Raw genomic sequence first — 18,545 nt, forward strand, 5'->3', positions numbered from 1 at the left:
CCCTCTCTCCCCCTATCCTACCCTCTCCCCCTTCCCCTCCCCCCTCTCCCCCTATCCTCCCCTCTCCCCCTTCCCCACCCCTTTCTCCTACTCAGTGACAGACAGAGAAACATCCCATACATTCTTTGTTGAAACCATGATACAATGCTGCTACATATGCCAAGGCAGAGTAGATAGGAGATACATATGCCAAGGCAGAGTAGATAGGAGATACATATGCCAAGGCAGAGTATATAGGAGATACATATGCCAAGGCAGAGTAGATGGGAGATACATATGCCAAGGCAGAGTAGATAGGAGATACATATGCCAAGGCAGAGTAGATAGGAGATACATATGCCAAGGCAGAGTAGATAGGAGATACATATGCCAAGGCAGAGTAGATAGGAGATACATATGCCAAGGCAGAGTAGATAGGAGATACATATGCCAAGGCAGAGTAGATAGGAGATACATATGCCAAGGCAGAGTAGATAGGATATACATATACCAAGGCAGAGTAGTTTGGAGATACATATGCCAAGGCAGAGTAGATAGGAGATACATATGCCAAGGCAGAGTAGATAGGAGATACATATGCCAAGGCAGAGTAGTTTGGAGATACATATGCCAAGGCAGAGTAGATAGGAGATACATATGCCAAGGCAGAGTAGATAGGAGATACATATGCCAAGGCAGAGTAGATAGGAATACATATGCCAAGGCAGAGTAGTTTGGAGATACATATGCCAGGCAGAGTAGATAGAGATACATATGCCAAGGCAGAGTAGATAGGAGATACATATGCCAAGGCAGAGTAGATAGGAGATACATATGCCAAGGCAGAGTAGTTTGGAGATACATATGCCAAGGCAGAGTAGATAGGAGATACATATGCCAAGGCAGAGTAGATAGGAGATACATATGCCAAGGCAGAGTAGATAGGAGATACATATGCCAAGGCAGTGTAGATGGGAGATACATATGCCAAGGCATAGTAGATAGGAGATACATATGCCAAGGCAGATAGATAGAGATACATATGCCAAGGTAGAGTAGATAGGAGATACATATGCCAAGGCAGAGTAGATAGGATATACATATGCCAAGGCAGAGTAGATAGGAGATACATATGCCAAGGCAGAGTAGATAGGAGATACATATGCCAAGGCAGAGTAGATAGGAGATACATATGCCAAGGCAGAGTAGATAGGAGATACATATGCCAAGGCAGAGTAGTTGGGAGATACATATGCCAAGGTAGAGTAGATAGGAGATACATATGCCAAGGCAGAGTAGATAGGAGATACATATGCCAAGGCAGAGTAGATAGGATATACATATGCCAAGGCAGAGTAGATAGGAGATACATATGCCAAGGTAGAGTAGATAGGAGATACATATGCCAAGGCAGAGTAGATAGGAGATACATATGCCAAGGCAGAGTAGATAGGATATACATATGCCAAGGCAGAGTAGATAGGAGATACATATGCCAAGGCAGAGTAGATAGGATATACATATGCCAAGGCAGAGTAGATAGGAGATGCATATGCCAAGGCAGAGTAGTTGGGAGATGCATATGCCAAGGCAGAGTAGATAGGAGATACATATGCCAAGGCAGTGTAGTTGGGAGTAAAGTACTGTAATACAAGTTCAATATAATCAACTCAAGTCAAATCATTCTTGTTGGCGTGACTATGACTACTGCGGCACAGCCAAAGAGTCATTTAATCATGGTTTGGGTTTTTGCAGTAAACACAATGGTTGTGTTACAAATGGTATCCTATTCCCTACATAGTGCACTACTTTTGACCAGATGCCTATGGGCCCTGGTGAGAAGTACCCTAGTGCATTATATAGTGGATAGGGTGCCATATTACTTCTGGTTGGTTACGGGAGCTGTCAGATTGGTGTTCCCAACACATATCCTGCACACCACTAAGAGTTGAAGTAGATCACAGCTGTGGCCCTCTGGCCGCCATTATGGTGCAGTAAGTCATAACTGGCGGGCAGCAGCACACACAGAGAGGCATAGAATGGATGCCAATGGCTTTCTGAACTATGCTCATTGTCTATTGGATCACTTTGATTCTACCTGCTTTTTTCCTCTCCTCTCCTCTCCCTCCTCTTCTCTCCTCTCCTCTCCTCCTCTGCCCTCCCCTCCTCTCCTCTCCTCTCCTCTCCCCTCCTCTCCCCTCCTCTCCTCTCCCCTCCTCCTCTGCCCTCCCCTCCTCTCCTCTCCCCTCCTCTCCCCTCCTCTCCTCTCCCCTCCTCTTCCCTCCTCTCCCCTCCTCTCCTCTCCCCTCCTCTCCCCTCCTCTCCTCTCATCCTCCCCTCCTCTCCTCTCCTCTCCTCTCATCCTCTCCTCTCCTCTCATCCTCTCCTCCTCTACACTGGTGTGGAAAACAGAGCTGGAATATCAGACCTGATCCACAGGAAACAGAGCTGGAATATCAGACCTGATCCAGAGGAAAACAGAGCTGGAATATCAGACCTGATCCACAGGAAACAGAGCTGGAATATCAGACCTGATCCAGCAGAAAACAGAGCTGGAATATCAGACCTGATCCAGCAGAAAACAGAGCTGGAATATCAGACCTGATCAAGCAGAAAACAGAGCTGGAATATCAGACCTGATCCAGCAGAAAATAGAGCTGGAATATCAGACCTGATCCAGAAGAAAACAGAGCCTGAATATCAGACCTGATCCAGAGGAAAACAGAGCCTGAATATCAGACCTGATCCAGCAGAAAACAGAGCTGGAATATCAAACCTGATCCAACAGAAAATAGAGCTGGAATATCAGACCTGATCCAGCAGAAAATAGAGCTGGAATATCAGACCTGATCCAGAGTAAGACAGAGCCTGAATATCAGACCTGATCCAGAAGAAGACAGAGCTGGAATATCAGACCTGATCCAGCAGAAAATAGAGCTGGAATATCAGACCTGATCCAGCAGAAAATAAAGCTGGAATATCAGACCTGATCCAGAGGAAGACAGAGCCTGAATATCAGACCTGATCCAGAAGAAGACAGAGTTGGAATATCAGACCTGATCCAGAGGAAAACAGAGCTGGAATATTAGACCTGATCCAGCAGAAAACAGAGCTGGAATATCAGACCTGATCCAGAGGAAAACAGAGCTGGAATATCAGACCTGATCCAGAGGAAAATAAAGCTGGAATATCAGACCTGATCCAGAGGAAAACAGAGCTGGAATATCAGACCTGATCCAGAGGAAAACAGAGCTGGAATATCAGACCTGATCCACAGGAAACAGAGCTGGAATATCAGACCTGATCCAGCAGAAAACAGAGCTGGAATATCAGACCTGATCCAGAGGAAGACAGAGCCTGAATGTCAGACCTGATCCAGAAGAAGACAGAGCTGGAATATCAGACCTGATCCACAGGAAAACAGAGCTGGAATATCAGACCTGATCCAGCAGAAAACAGAGCTGGAATATCAGACCTGATCCAGATGAAGACAGAGCCTGAATATCAGACCTGATCCAGAAGAAGACAGAGCTGGAATATCAGACCTGATCCAGAGGAAAACAGAGCCTGAATATCAGACCTGATCCAGAAGAAGACAGAGCTGGAATATCAGACCTGATCCAGAAGAAGACAGAGCTGGAATATCAGACCTGATCCAGAGGTAACAGAGCTGGAATATCAGACCTGATCCAGAGGTAACAGAGCTGGAATATCAGACCTGATCCAGCAGAAAATAGAGCTGGAATATCAGACCTGATCCAGAGGAAAACAGAGCTGGAATATCAGACCTGATCCAGAGGTAACTGAGCTGGAATATCAGACCTGATCCAGAGGTAACAGAGCTGGAATATCAGACCTGATCCAGAAGAAGACAGAGCTGGAATATCAGACCTGATCCAGCAGAAAATAGAGCTGGAATATCAGACCTGATTCAGAGGAAAAACAGAGCTGGAATATCAGACCTGATCCAGAGGTAACAGAGCTGGAATATCAGACCTGATCCAGAGGTAACAGAGCTGGAATATCAGACCTGATCCAGAGGTAACAGAGCTGTTAGAGCTTTCACGGTGACTAACCCCATTCCGTACAAATTTGCCCAACCGCGACATTCAAACGAGGCTGCAATGAAAACTAATGGGACTGTAGTGACTGTGTTGACATCAGAATCTGGGAGTGAACTACGTTTCTATTCAAGCGTTGATTGACATGGTAATGGCCCAATAGTATTGGAGAAAAGTAGAAAAAACGGACCTCTCCGACGCTGTATGTTACTCTCCGACGCTGTATGGTGTAACGTACAGCACCCATAATGCAACTCATTCTGTCTTACAGCCTCTCCACCAGGTGTAGAGCTTCTCTCACCGCTTAAAAACATGAAAGGGTAAGAGGACAGGGACAGGGGACAGGGTAAAAGGACAGGGACAGGGACTGGGACAGAGTAAGGGGTCAGGGACTGGGACAGGGACTGGGACAGGGACAGGCAAAGGGGTCAGGGACAGGGACTGGGACAGGGAAGGGGTCAGGGACAGGGACTGGGACAGGGGAAGGGGTCAGGGACAGGGACTGGGACAGGGTAAGGGGTCAGGGACAGGGACAGGGACTGGGACAGGGACAGGGTAAGGGGACAGGGACAGGGACAGGGTAAGGGGTCAGGGACTGGGACAGGGACTGGGACAGGGCCTGGGACAGGGTAAGGGGACAGGGACAGGGACTGGGACAGGGACAGGGTAAGGGGTCAGGGACGGGGACTGGGACAGGGTAAGGGGACAGGGACAGGGTAAGGGGTCAGGGACAGGGACTGGGACAGGCAAAGGGGTCAGGGACAGGGACTGGGACAGGGACTGGGACAGGGGTCAGGGACAGGGACAGGGACTGGGACAGGATAAGGGGACAGGGACAGGGACTGGGACAGGGACAGGGTAAGGGGACAGGGTAAGGGGTCAGGGACAGGGACAGGGAGAGGGACAGGGTAAGGGGACAGGGACAGGGTAAGGGGTCAGGGACAGGGTAAGGCGACAGGGACAGGGACAGGGACAGGGACAGGGGACAGGGACAGGGTAAGGGGTCAGGGACAGGGGAAGGGGGAATACCTAGTCATTTTTTGCGCCATCACTGCAAGCGATCATAACTCTCAAAAGCCACTGTTTACTTCTGAAGATCCCTTTAGCCCCGCCCTAAAAACCCCATTCAAATTCGACACAAACCTTCCAATAGGTATGTAATGATACATTATATAACTCTTTATAGTGTGTTATTCACATTTTAGAGGCGATAAGGTGATAAGTTGGACAGGTCGAGTGAAACCTGCCATGTTTAGAAAGACCCGACGGAGCTCATTGCCTTCTAGACCCCCGCAGAGACGGGGCAGCATGAAGGGATCCTCATTGGTCTGGTTGGAAAGGGGAGGAATTGTGCTTTACAATAGTATTGATATTACAGTTGACCTGGAAGTATTACGTTTTTGGGCGCTAAAATAAGGTTAATTGTACGGACCAAGGCGATGTAGTGAGATAGTTGACGTTATATGTAGAGATGTAGATCTATTCCACCATGTGTATAAATAATACTATAACCACAATCAGGTTGTTAGTCTTATACATGTATAACTCTTCACCTGGCTGTTAAAGTTACAGTCTCCATCCCTCACAGACTCTGTGAGTCAGTCTCCATCCCTCACAGACTCTGTGTGTCTCTAACATAACAGGAACTAGTACAGTGAGGAAGTCATCCCTGAGGTAGACAAGACACAGTTACAGTCTCCATCCCTCACAGACTCTGTGTGTCTCTAACATAACAGGAACCAGTACAGTGAGGACAGAACATCCCGTCTGTAGTCTGGTAAATGTCCTGCAGGGTTTCCTGATGTCTTAGTCTGGTCTAACTATAGCTGGCTAATGGACGACCTGCGGATGTTCTGATGCTCTGAAAGGGAAGCAGCCAGCACACACACACACACACACACACACGCACGCACGCACGCACACACACACACACACACACACACACACACACACACACACACACACACACACACACACACACACACACACACACACACACACACACACACACACACAGAGCCCCCAGCGCGCTCTCTGCCTTCATTACTTCCACTGTGTGAGTCACCGTCATCTGTCACACAGGGCTGTGTGTGTGTGTGTGTGTGTGTGTGTGTGTGTGTGTGTGTGTGTGTGTGTGTGTGTAACATTTAATGTAACATCCAATATAATTGCATCAGAATGTGTCACCAGTGTGATCAGTGTTAATGACTATAAAGCACCACTCTATTGGCTAATGGGAATCTGAGTCTAATATCAATCAATGTTGTATGTGTCGCACTGCTTTGCTTTATCTTGGCAGGTCGCAGTTGTAAATGACAACTTGTTCTCAACTGGCCTACCTGGTTAAATAAAGGTGAAATCAAAAATCAAATCAAATGTATTTATAAAGCCCTTTTTACAGCTGATGTCACTAAGTGTTTATACAGAAACCCAACCTAAAACCCCAAACAGCAGCAATGCAGATGTAGAAGTTGATACACTCTGAAACCTGGAGGTTATTAAGCATTATAAAGCATTATAGTGATTGGAGGAGCTCTCAGTAACACTGTCTCTGTCAGGTGACTGAATGGAAGAGACAGACCAGATATGTACTGCACAGACACTACAGACACTGCTGTTGTCCAAAACACTTTTTGGGGTTTGGGTTAAGGGATTCAACATGGATTTGAGGGATTCAAAATAGGACAATGACCTGTGATGACTTGCCTGTGAGTCATGTGGCTATGTGATGTCAGAGAGGAAGACGGATAATTGGGCCCAAAATCTGCCATGTTTTGTTTTATTTTGCTCACCAAGCAAGAGGTTTCTGTACGGAGGTCAATGAGAGAGTGTTGCATTTGGTCAACAACTAAATGTAATAGAAGTTTGGTGATGTTAAGTTGTTAGGAGTACACTGATACAAGTAGGACACGTCACATCCTGGCAACTTGACCAAAAACACTTTATATCAGAGTTGTGCCTGCTGTTCACATGCTTATCTGCTCTCTCATTGGCTAGAACGGTCCCACCTGATCTTGCCTCCTCTCGATTGAATTTCATTTTGGAAGATATTTATTTTAATTGTTAGAGTGGCCACTTGAGTATCTACTCAATATAATGGGCAATCTGTGGTGATGCTCTCTCTTCCCCCCAGCTCTCTCTTCCCCTCCCTTTCCCTCCCTCCCCCCCTCTCTCGCTCTCTCTTTCCCCCAACTCTCTCTTCCCCTCACCCCTCTAGTTCTAGAGCTAACTCAGACATATTCTCTCTCCCTCTAGTTCTAGAGCTAACTCAGACATATTCTCTCTCCCTCTCATCCTTCCTCCTTCTCTTCCTCTCCACTGTCTCTGTGTGGTCCTGAAGTATCTTGGTTGGTAGACATGGTGCTTGTAACATCAGGCTAGCGGGTTCCATTACTGGGAATATTGATATTGTGTAGTGTTAGGTCGAACCCTGCGGCCTGTCTGATGAGTGGCTGCGGAAAACTCTGGATGGGGCCTGCTCACCGCTATGCATGCTGGGAATCTATCGCCACCGACCGCACAGTAAAAGGTGCGGTCCCTAACCCAACGCTGTAAAACAGGTCTCTTCTGAGCCAGCTCTGTTACCATCATCTTCTCTTTCTTATCTTGATTTTTCCACATTCACAGTCATCTGATCCTACTCTTTCTTCCCCTCCCTCTCTCTCCATCCCTCTCTCTCCATCCCTCTCTCTCTCCATCCCTCTCTCTGTTCTCAAAGCGCTGATTTCTTCAATCTGTGGATATTCAATCTGTCAGGGTGGTTGGGTGGAGAGGAGGAGGGTGAAGGGATGGAGGGAAGGAGAGGGTATATGATTCACTCCACACGTGTAAATATGGCATGTCTGTCTCTCTATGTGCTCGGCTGCCAAAGGAAAAAGGTCTCTGAAGTTTTAAAGAATCCGGGACATAAAGAAGAAGAAACCTATTTCCTTTTTCTTTTTTATCACAACTGAGGGTTGAATGAAAATGATAAAGCGAGAGAGAAAGAGATGAAAAGGAGGAAAGAGAGAAGACAGCTAGACAGGTGGCGCCCAAGGTCAAGGAACCAAATACCCTTTTAGAGGAAGAATAACTACCAGAGTTCTGTAAGAGAACCCTGAGAGTGTTCTATATTCTAGAACTCTGTTCTGTAAGAGAACCCTGAGAGTGTTCTATATTCTAGAACTCTGTTCTGTAAGAGAACCCTGAGAGTATTCTATATTCTAGAACTCTGTTCTGTAAGAGAACCCTGAGAGTATTCTATATTCTAGAACTCTGTTCTGTAAGAGAACCCTGAGAGTGTTCTATATTCTAGAACTCTGTTCTGTAAGAGAACCCTGAGAGTATTCTATATTCTAGAACTCTGTTCTGTAAGAGAACCCTGAGAGTATTCTATATTCTAGAACTCTGTTATGTTCAGGTCAATGCCCAGTCTGGCTGTATCCATGGCAGCCGGAGGAGAGGTATTCCTTTCATTCTAATGTCTAATTGGTGGATTAATGGTCTCTGAACTCTGGTTGGTCAGTTGTAGCCTCCAGCCTGGCGCCTGCCTCGAGGACCCCTTGGCCCCTGGTCTGGGTCTGGGTCTGGCTGTAGGGCTGACGGACCGGAGACTGGAGACAGGCATTCTCCTGGCCACCTAAAGCCAGCTCCAAAGTAAACATCAGCTGCCCTGAGTGTGGCTTTACTGTACTGCTTATGAGTGTGAGAAATTGAAAAACATCCCTCGTAATTCCCATTCCCTGTTCACCTATGCAATTATGGTGAAACGTGAGAGGCTCGTTTTAGGAGCTGGCAGAGATGGGAGAAGAGGCAGAGGAGGGGGAAAGAGGAAAGACAGGATGGAGGACGAAGCAGAGGATTATTGCTCTCTAGCCACCTAATGGTGTCCTGGTCTAACCTATCAAAGCCCCCCCAGCAAACCAGGAACATTCCCAGAACATTAGCTAAGATTCCATTAAGTTCTAGTTAGGGTTTTTAACATTAGGATGATAACATCCCAAAAACATTCAGAGTGTTTTTAATAACAACAATGTACCAGTGATGTTTTCCCAGCAAACCAACATTGGTTCTGTGAAAGTTCCCAGAACATTCGTTATGTTCTCATGGAAGTCACATGACTGGGAATACAGATCTGTTGGTCACATTTTCTGACATTGATATGGTCATTTTCACGTTTTTGTTCTTTCATACAATGCTTGGGAATGACGTAAGGCATGTGTGATAATTCTATAGCAATATAGAGTGGGAAAGTGGCCGTACGTTTGGATAATTCATAGACACTGCAGTAAATAACCCCAATAAAAATGTGTCAGCCTTGTCCAGGACCGGACTCTACACAGACCGGTGCGCCATAGCCAATCAGAGCTAATAAGCGATTTTCCACATCATTCACTTTGAACTGGACTGTGTGTCTACAGTCATTAGCAACAGTGTGACTTCAGATCATGAGAAAGGATTCTCCAAGAGCCACAAAATACACACAATATCATGCATATTTCTGCAGTAATGTAAATACCATGGGAGTCCTCTTACATGTGAGAACTTTACAGTCCTACTGATCAAACAACCATGAACAGGCAGGCTCTCTCTCCCCCTCCGTTCCCTATGCACAACAACAAGATCAACAACTAATGTTAGCCTGAGGGAGAAGAGCTCAAATCTAACCAGGGAACACTAGATAAACCCTCTCAAACTTTTCTAGCTTGTAATTGGACGTCAAAAATGCACTGATAAATGATGGTGACATTTTTGTTAACTTTTAACCTTTATTGAACTAGGCAAGTCAGTTAAGAACAAATTCTTATTTCAATGACGGCCTATTTGCTGTTAAGCAAATTTTGACTCCCAAACCCGGACGACGCTGGGCCAATTGTGCGCCGCCCTATGGGACTCCCAATCACGGCCGGTTGTGATACAGTCTGGATTCAAACCAGGGTGTCTGTAGTGACGCCTCTAGCACTGAGATGCAGTGCCTTAGACCGCTGCGCCACTCGGGAGCCCAAGTGCTTGCCTGCCAATGCATGCTTCTCTCAACCCATGTTTTGACAACTGAATGGGAACTTGCCTGCCCCCCCATGTATCAATGCCAAATACATTTGATTGACAACTAAGAAATATGCTGTGGATAGTCATTCAAGTTCAGCATACCAAGCTAGCAAAGTGATTGACATCTCTTGCTAGTTAACCAAATGACACCTGAACTCTGAACTTTAGCTGTAGCCACCAAAAAACAATATGGGGGGAAATCCATCCACCCATCCAAAACCTCTTCCACCCGTCCAAAACCTCATCCACCCGTCCAAAACCTCATCCCCCCCGTCCAAAACCTCATCCACCCGTCCAAAACCTCATCCACCCGTCCAAAAACTCATCCACCCATCCAAAACCTCATCCACCCGTCCAAAACCTCATCCACCCGTCCAAAAACTCATCCACCCGTCCAAAACCTCATCCACCCGTCCAAAACCTCTTCCACCCGTCCAAAACCTCATCCACCCGTCCAAAACCTCATCCACCCGTCCAAAACCTCATCCACCCATCCAAAACTCAGCCACCCGTCCAAAACCTCATCCACACGTCCAAAACTCATCCACGCGTCCAAAACCTCATCCACCCGTCCAAAACCTCATCCACCCGTCCAAAACCGCATCCCCCCCGTCCAAAACCTCATCCACCCGTCCAAAACCTCATCCAGCCGTCCAAAACCTCATCCACCCGTCCAAAACTCATCCACCCGTCCAAAACCTCATCCACCCGTCCAAAACCTCATCCACCCGTCCAAACCTCATCCACCCGTCCAAAAACTCATCCACCCGTCCAAAACCTAATCCACCTGTCCAAAAACTCATCCACCCGTCGAAAACCTCATCCACCCGTCCAAAACTCAGCCACCCGTCCAAAACCTCATCCACCCGTCCAAAACCTCATCCACCCGTCCAAAACCTCATCCACCCGTCCAAAACCTCATCCACCCGTCCAAAACTCAGCCACCCATCCAAAACCTCATCCACCCGTCCAAAACCTCATCCCCCCGTCCAAAAACTCATCCACCCGTCCAATGACATGTCATCCTCCCAGCAGCTAGTTAGCTAGCTAACGTTAGGCTCCATGTTTTTAGCTTGCTAAATAAACAGCTGCAGAAATAGATGCGCTAGCCTATTAGCCGCGTTATGACTGACTTGCTAGTTGGATTGTTTTGATATTCCCAGCCTTAGTTACGTTCATCTGTTTTTGTCGAAGATATTGAGTCATTTAAACTGAAACAGTGCATCCCGAATGGCTGAAAGCGGCAAACCAAGTACCAGGCCAGCTGTAATTTACAACCAGATAGTAATATTTGTTGGACTACCAAGAAATGTATTGGTGAATTATATTAATCGTGCATTGAACTGCATCCATCTATTCTGCCAACAATGCCTTACTATGTCACAGAATCTGTTGGTCAAATAAAACCTATTTTTAAAACCTCTTATAAAGTTGCTTTTGTAGCATAAAGTGGGCATTTTCGAGTGCGCCATTTCAGAACAGTGAGTTAGGAAGGACGCCTGTATCTTTGTAGTGACTGGGAGTATTGATACACCATCCAAAGAGTCATTTAGAACTAAACCATGATAAAACAAGCTATCTACCAATAGGTGCTGTTCTTTGTGAAGCATTGGAAAACCTCCCTGGTCTTTGAACTTGAATCTGTGTTTGAAATGTACTACTCGGCTGAGGGACCTCACAAATAATAGTTTGTGTTGTCATTAAAAAATCATGTTAAACACTTTTACTGCACAGAGTCCATGCAACATAGTTTGTGACTGTAAAGCAAATTTCGACAAGGGGGTTATTTGACAATATGGGGTATTGTGTGTAGTCCAGTGACACAAATTGTTCATTTAATCAAATTTAAATTCAGGTTGTAACGAAACAAAATATGGAAAAAGTCAAGGGGTGTGAATACTTTCAGAAGGCACTGTATCTATTGCCATGTCCCCACAATGTTACCACAGCCTAAATAAACATTCTGGGAACCTTTTAAAGAACAGACTAAATGTGTTCTGGGAACCTTTTAAAGAACAGACTAAATGTGTTATGGGAACCTTTTAAAGAACAGACTAAATGCGTTCTGGGAACCTTTAAAGAACAGACTAAATGCGTTCTGGGAACCTTTTAAAGAACAGACTAAATGCGTTCTGGGAACCTTTTAAAGAACAGACTAAATGTGTTCTGGGAACCTTTTAAAGAACAGACTAAATGTGTTCTGGGAACCTTTTAAAGAACAGACTAAATGTGTTCTGGGAACCTTTTAAAGAACAGACTAAATGCGTTCTGGGAACCTTTTAAAGAACAGACTAAATGTGTTCTGGGAACCTTTTAAAGAACAGACTAAATGCGTTCTGGGAACCTTTTAAAGAACAGACTAAATGCGTTCTGGGAACCTTTTAAAGAACAGACTAAATGTGTTCTGGGAACCTTTTAAAGAACAGACTAAATGCGTTCTGGGAACCTTTTAAAGAACAGACTAAATGTGTTCTGGGAACCTTTTAAAGAACAGACTAAATGTGTTCTGGGAACGTTCTTGTACCAGCAGGTGAATGTTTTATTCACCCTAAAAGAAACATGGTAGAATAATCTACACAACTGCACAGTTTTTGTGTTTTGGGAACATATATTTTGCAATGTCCCCAAAACTTTCTCACCAGACTGTTCCTACAAACAAATGAAACATTCTCGGAACCTTTAAAGAACAGATAAAACATTCTCAGAACGTTCTTGCAACATCAGGCAAATGTTTATACAAACATTCTATAGTCATCACCGTGACTGGACAGTTTTTGTGTTATGAGAACATTTGCCGCAACCTAACAAATGTTCTGGGAAATTTTACAGAACCAATTTTGGTTTGCTGGGCCTCCTCCTTCCCTGTCCTACGTCAAACCCATTCGGAGAGACTGAGCTAACGATGGAACAACGGGTGTCATCTTTCCAAATCTGTTCTGCCTCCATCACACACAGAACATATAGACATGCCTGAGGGTCGGGGCCAAACCCCTGGACTATTTCAGAAGAGAGACTGGACCCAGAACCATGAGGCCATGAAGCCTCCATCAGACCCAGTGATCGGTCTGAGTTTGGCCAGGGACAGAGGCACATTGCTAGGTTCGGTTTGGCAGGAGGAGTGGGGCCCCACTGGTGGAGGGAAGGTGGGCTGGAGGGGTGGAGGGGCCAGAGCAGGGGCATGGATAGTGTGTCCTCAGGCTGGAGGGAGGCAGTGGGAAGACTGGAGGCGGCAGGGAGAGACGGGAGAGAAATGGAGAGACAGGGGGAGGTAGGGGGAAGGCAGGAAGAGACAGGGAGTGACAGGGGAAGCTGGGGGAAGACAGGTGGAGGCTGGGAGGAGACAGGGGAGAGACAGGGAGAGACAGGGGAGAGACAGGGGAGAGACAGGGGAGAAACGGCGAGGCGGGGGAGAGACGGGGAGGCTGGGGAAAGACAGGAGGAGACAGGGGGAGGCGGGGGAGAGACGGGGAGGCTGGGGAGAGACAGGAGAAGACGGGGGGAGGCGGGGGAGAGACAGGGGGAGGCTGGGGGAGGCGGGGGAGAGACGGGGGGAGGCTGGGGCGAGACAGGACGAGACAGGGGAAGACAGGGGTGAGGCAGGGGAGAGACAGGGGGAGGCTGGGGAGAGACAGGGGGAGGCTGGGGGGAGACAGGGAAGACAGGGGTGAGGAGGGGGAGAGACAGGGGGAGGCTGGGGGAGACAGGGAGGAGGCGGGGGAGAGACAGGGGGAGGCTGGGGAGAGACAGGGGGTGGCTGGGGGGAGAGAGGAGGAGACAGGAGGGAGGCGGGGGGAGAGACAGGGGGTGGCTGGGGGGAGAGAGGAGGAGACAGGAGGGAGGCGGGGGAGAGACAGGGGGTGGCTGGGGGGAGAGAGGAGGAGACAGGAGGGAGGTGGGGGAGAGAGGGGAGGCTGGGGGAGGCAGGGGAGAGACAGGGGGGAGGCAGGGGAGAGACAGGGGGGAGACAGGGGGAGAGTCTGCCGTATCCAGAATTACCAGCAGGGACTGTCGGCCTGGACTGATGAAGAAGTTCACTCTAACCACAGCATGTTCTGAACCAACGCTGAGCACACACACACACACACACACACACACACACACATAACTGAACGTCATTGACCAGGATGGAAAGGCACATCCAACATCCAACCCAATGAGCAACATAAACAGAAACCCAGACCAGGGGACGGATAGAGGCTTGAGGAGACATGAGAGAAAGACAGACAGAGAGCCAGAGAAAACAGTCAAACCACAGTAAAGTGGGGGCTGATCGTTGTGGCGTTGTTGTCCCAATGACGACTCATGAATAATAACAGCCTCTGTTCCAGCTTCTGGACTCGACCAGATATAGGGTGCATAGTGCCTAGGGCTACTGGTCAAAAGTAGTGCACTAGAAAGGCGATAGGGTGCTATTTGTTGGCACAGAAATAAACTAACTATCCCCTGGTGGAGCTTTGTACCGTAACACAACCTGGAGAGATGGACTGAAGGTTACAGCCAAGCCTAACACACACACACACACACACACACACACACACACACACACACACACACACACACACACACACACACACACACACACACACACACACACACACACCACACCACACACACACATACACACACACACACACACACACCACCTAGCTAACACCAGGGATTACCACTGTATTAAGTTTCTCTCGTACCACCTTCTACTAATGAGAGGGTGGCCCAGTTTCCACCCTGTCCCCCCCACCCACCAGGGTCAGACCGGGTCAAACTATAGCTAGGTGTCTGTGGTGCTCAAGGAGGGTGTGTGTGTTTCTTTAGCTGTACAGTTCTGGGTTCTGGTTTCGCTGGTTTCTAGTGGGCTCTAGAAGGTTCTGGTTCATAGGTTCATGTCACTACATATTTTTACATCATGTAAATTCCTTCCCCTCTATAACAACTGGACCGGCTACGGACAGTTGAGTTTCTCCTATGAACGCAGCCCACTCTATCCCTCCACCGCTCCCTCCATCCATCCTTCCTTCTAAACCTCCCTCCCTCCATCCATCCTTCCATCTAAACCTCCCTCCCTCCACCCCTCCCTCCATCCATCCTTCCATCCATCTAAACCTCCCTCCCTTCATCGATCCTTCCTTCTAAACCTCCCTCCCTCCACCCCTCCCTCCATCCATCCTTCCATCTAAACCTCCCTCCCTTCATCCCTTCATCCATCCTTCCTTCTAAACCTCCCTCCGTTCATCCCTTCATCCATCCGTCCAAAAACCACAATTTGGGAAGGGAAAGGAGGTCATGGGAAGGTGGAAGGAGTAGGAGAGGGGGGAGGTGAGTGGTGGAGGGAGTAGGAGGGGGGAGGTGAGTGGTGGAGGGAGTAGGAGAGGGGGAGGGTGAGTGGTGGAAGGAGTAGGAGAGGGGGGAGGTGAGTGGTGGAGGGAGTAGGAGAGGGGGAGGTGAGTGGTGGAAGGAGTAGGAGAGGGGGGAGGTGAGTGGTGGAGGGAGTAGGAGAGGGGGGAGGTGAGTGGTGGAAGGAGTAGGAGAGGGGGGAGGTGAGTGGTGGAGGGAGTAGGAGAGGGGGGAGATGAGTGGGTGGATGGAGTAGGAGGGGGGAGGTGAGTGGTGGATGGAGTAGGAGAGGGAGGAGGTGAGTGGTGGATGGAGTAGGAGAGGGGGGAGGTGAGTGGTGGATGGAGTAGGAGAGGGGGGAGATGAGTGGTGGATGGAGTAGGAGAGGGGGGAGGTGAGTGGTGGAAGGAGTAGGAGAGGGGGAGGTGAGTGGTGGAAGGAGTAGGAGAGGGGGAGGTGAGTGGTGGAGGGAGTAGGAGAGGGGGAGGTGAGTGGTGGAGGGAGTAGGAGAGGGGGGAGGTGAGTGGTGGAAGGAGTAGGAGAGGGGGGAGGTGAGTGGTGGAAGGAGTAGGAGAGGGGGGAGGTGAGTGGTGGAAGGAGTAGGAGAGGGGGGAGGTGAGTGGTGGAGGGAGTAGGAGAGGGGGAGGTGAGTGGTGGAAGGAGTAGGAGAGGGGGGAGGTGAGTGGTGGAGGGAGTAGGAGAGGGGGGAGGTGAGTGGTGGAAGGAGTAGGAGAGGGGGGAGGTGAGTGGTGGATGGAGTAGGAGAGGGGGGAGATGAGTGGTGGATTGAGTAGGAGAGGGGGGAGGTGAGTGGTGGAGGGAGTAGGAGAGGGGGAGGTGAGTGGTGGATGGAGTAGGAGAGGGGGGAGGTGAGTGGTGGAGGGAGTAGGAGGGGGGAGGTGAGTGGTGGAGGGAGTAGGAGAGGGGGGAGGTGAGTGGTGGAAGGAGTAGGAGAGGGGGAGGTGAGTGGTGGGAGGGAGTAGGAGAGGGGGGAGGTGAGTGGTGGAAGGAGTAGGAGAGGGGGAGGTGAGTGGTGGAAGGAGTAGGAGAGGGGGAGGTGAGTGGTGGAGGGAGTAGGAGGGGGGAGGTGAGTGGTGGAAGGAGTAGGAGAGGGGGAGGTGAGTGGTGGAGGAGTAGGAGAGGGGGAGGTGAGTGGTGGAAGGAGTAGGAGAGGGGGAGGTGAGTGGTGGAGGGAGTAGGAGAGGGGGGAGGTGAGTGGTGGATGGAGTAGGAGAGGGGGGAGGTGAGTGGTGGATGGAGTAGGAGAGGGGGGGAGGTGAGTGCGGTTTGGGAGCAAGAACCTGATTCGTCCGTTTTACCTGAGAGGAATCTCAGATATTCTCAAATGAGGAACCAGAGCAGGCTTCAAAGAACAGAGAGGACAGAGAGGACAGAGAGGACAGAGAGAACAGAGAGGACAGAAAGGACGGAGAGAACGGAGAGGACTGAGAGGACGGAGAGGACGGAGAGGACGGAGAGGACGGAGAGGACGGAGAGGACAGAGAGGACAGAGAGGACGGAGAGGACGGAGAGGACAGAGAGGACAGAGAGAACAGAGAGAACAGAGAGGACAGAGAGGACAGAGAGAACAGAGAGAACGGAAAGGACGGAGAGGACGGAGAGGACGGAGAGGACAGAGAGGACAGAGAGGACAGAGAGGAAGGAGAGAACGGAGAGGACGGAAAGGACGGAGAGGACAGAGAGGACAGAGAGAACGGAGAGGACAGAGAGGACAGAGAGGACGGAGAGGACAGAGAGGACGGAGAGGACTGAGAGGACTGAGAGGACGGAGAGGACAGAGAGGACGGAGAGGACGGAGAGGACAGAGAGGACAGAGAGGACAGAGAGGACGGAGAGGACGGAGAGGACGGAGAGGACAGAGAGAACCGAGAGGACGGAGAGGACGGAGAGAACGGAGAGAACGGAGAGGACAGAGAGGACGGAGAAGACAGAGAGGACAGAGAGGACAGAGAGGACAGAGAGGACGGAGAAGACAGAGAGGACGGAGAGGACGGAGAGAACGGAGAGAACGGAGAGGACAGAGAGGACGGAGAAGACAGAGAGGACAGAGAGGACAGAGGACAGAGAGGACGGAGAAGACAGAGAGGACGGAGAGGACAGAGAGGACAGAGAGGACGGAGAAGACAGAGAGGACGGAGAGGACAGAGAGGACAGAGAGGACAGAGAGGACAGAGAGGACAGAGAGAACGGAGAGGACAGAGAGGACGGAGAGGACAGAGAGGACGGAGAGGACGGAGAGGACAGAGAGGACAGAGAGGACGGAGAAGACAGAGAGGACGGAGAGGACAGAGAGGACGGAGAGGACAGAGAGTGAGAGAACGAGAAAGAGAAAAAGAATGATGGAGAAAATGGGGGAGGGGGGAGGAGAAAGATACTTGTTGTTCTACTACGAGACCTCTACACTCTTAGAAAAACATTACTATCTGGTTCCAGGTAGAACCCTGTCCACAGAGGGTTCTACATGGAACCCAAAACGGTTCTACCTGGAACCAAAAATGGTTCTACCTTGAACCAAAAATGGTTGTCCTATGGGGACAGTGTACACAGCCTTCACAGATCATCAGACATACAGTGATGTTGTGGAGATGGAGGGAACAAGAGAAACACACACCTCTCTCACCTTGACCTGTTGAGAGCTCTCATTGAGGTTGTCCTCTCTCTTCCTGACCTCCTCCATCAGCTGGGCGTTCTTACTCTTCTCCACCTGTTCCTTATGTTTCAGGTTGGCCACTGTCTTAGTCTGACTCTTCACCTGTCTGGAGAGATACAGGAGAGGACAGGTTAGATAACATACAGACTACACTAGTCCTAACTCTACACCTGTCTGGAGAGATACAGGAGAGAAGGCAGGTTAGATAACATACAGACTACACTAGTCCTAACTCTACACCTGTCTGGAGAGATACAGGAGAGAGGACAGGTTAGATAACATACAGACCACACTAGTCCTAACTCTACACCTGTCTGGAGAGATACAGGAGAGAGGACAGGTTAGATAACATACAGACTACACTAGTCCTAACTCTACACCTGTCTGGAGAGAGGAGAGGACAGGTTAGATAACATACAGACTACACTAGTCCTAACTCTACACCTGTCTGGAGAGATACAGGAGAGGACAGGTTT

At 49.1% G+C, this 18,545-nt stretch overlaps 1 protein-coding gene across 2 annotated transcripts in view; it reads right to left on the reverse strand.

The window, feature by feature from the left end:
• Positions 1-18,238, reverse strand: part of LOC115189920 (ELKS/Rab6-interacting/CAST family member 1) — a 184,057-nt gene extending 165,819 nt beyond the window's left edge. Inside the window, exon 1 of one of the 2 annotated variants that reach the window (XM_029748419.1) lies at positions 18,031-18,238. In XM_029748419.1, the coding sequence (XP_029604279.1) occupies positions 18,031-18,096 (66 nt within the window). In that variant the 5' untranslated portion in view covers positions 18,097-18,238. The remainder of the gene's footprint in view (positions 1-18,030) is intronic. The other variant, XM_029748420.1, reaches the window with a different exon arrangement.
• Positions 18,239-18,545: the final 307 nt, after the last annotated feature.

The sequence above is a fragment of the Salmo trutta genome, unplaced genomic scaffold (genome assembly GCF_901001165.1).
Source record: "Salmo trutta unplaced genomic scaffold, fSalTru1.1, whole genome shotgun sequence".
Classification (NCBI taxonomy): Eukaryota; Metazoa; Chordata; class Actinopteri; order Salmoniformes; family Salmonidae; genus Salmo; species Salmo trutta.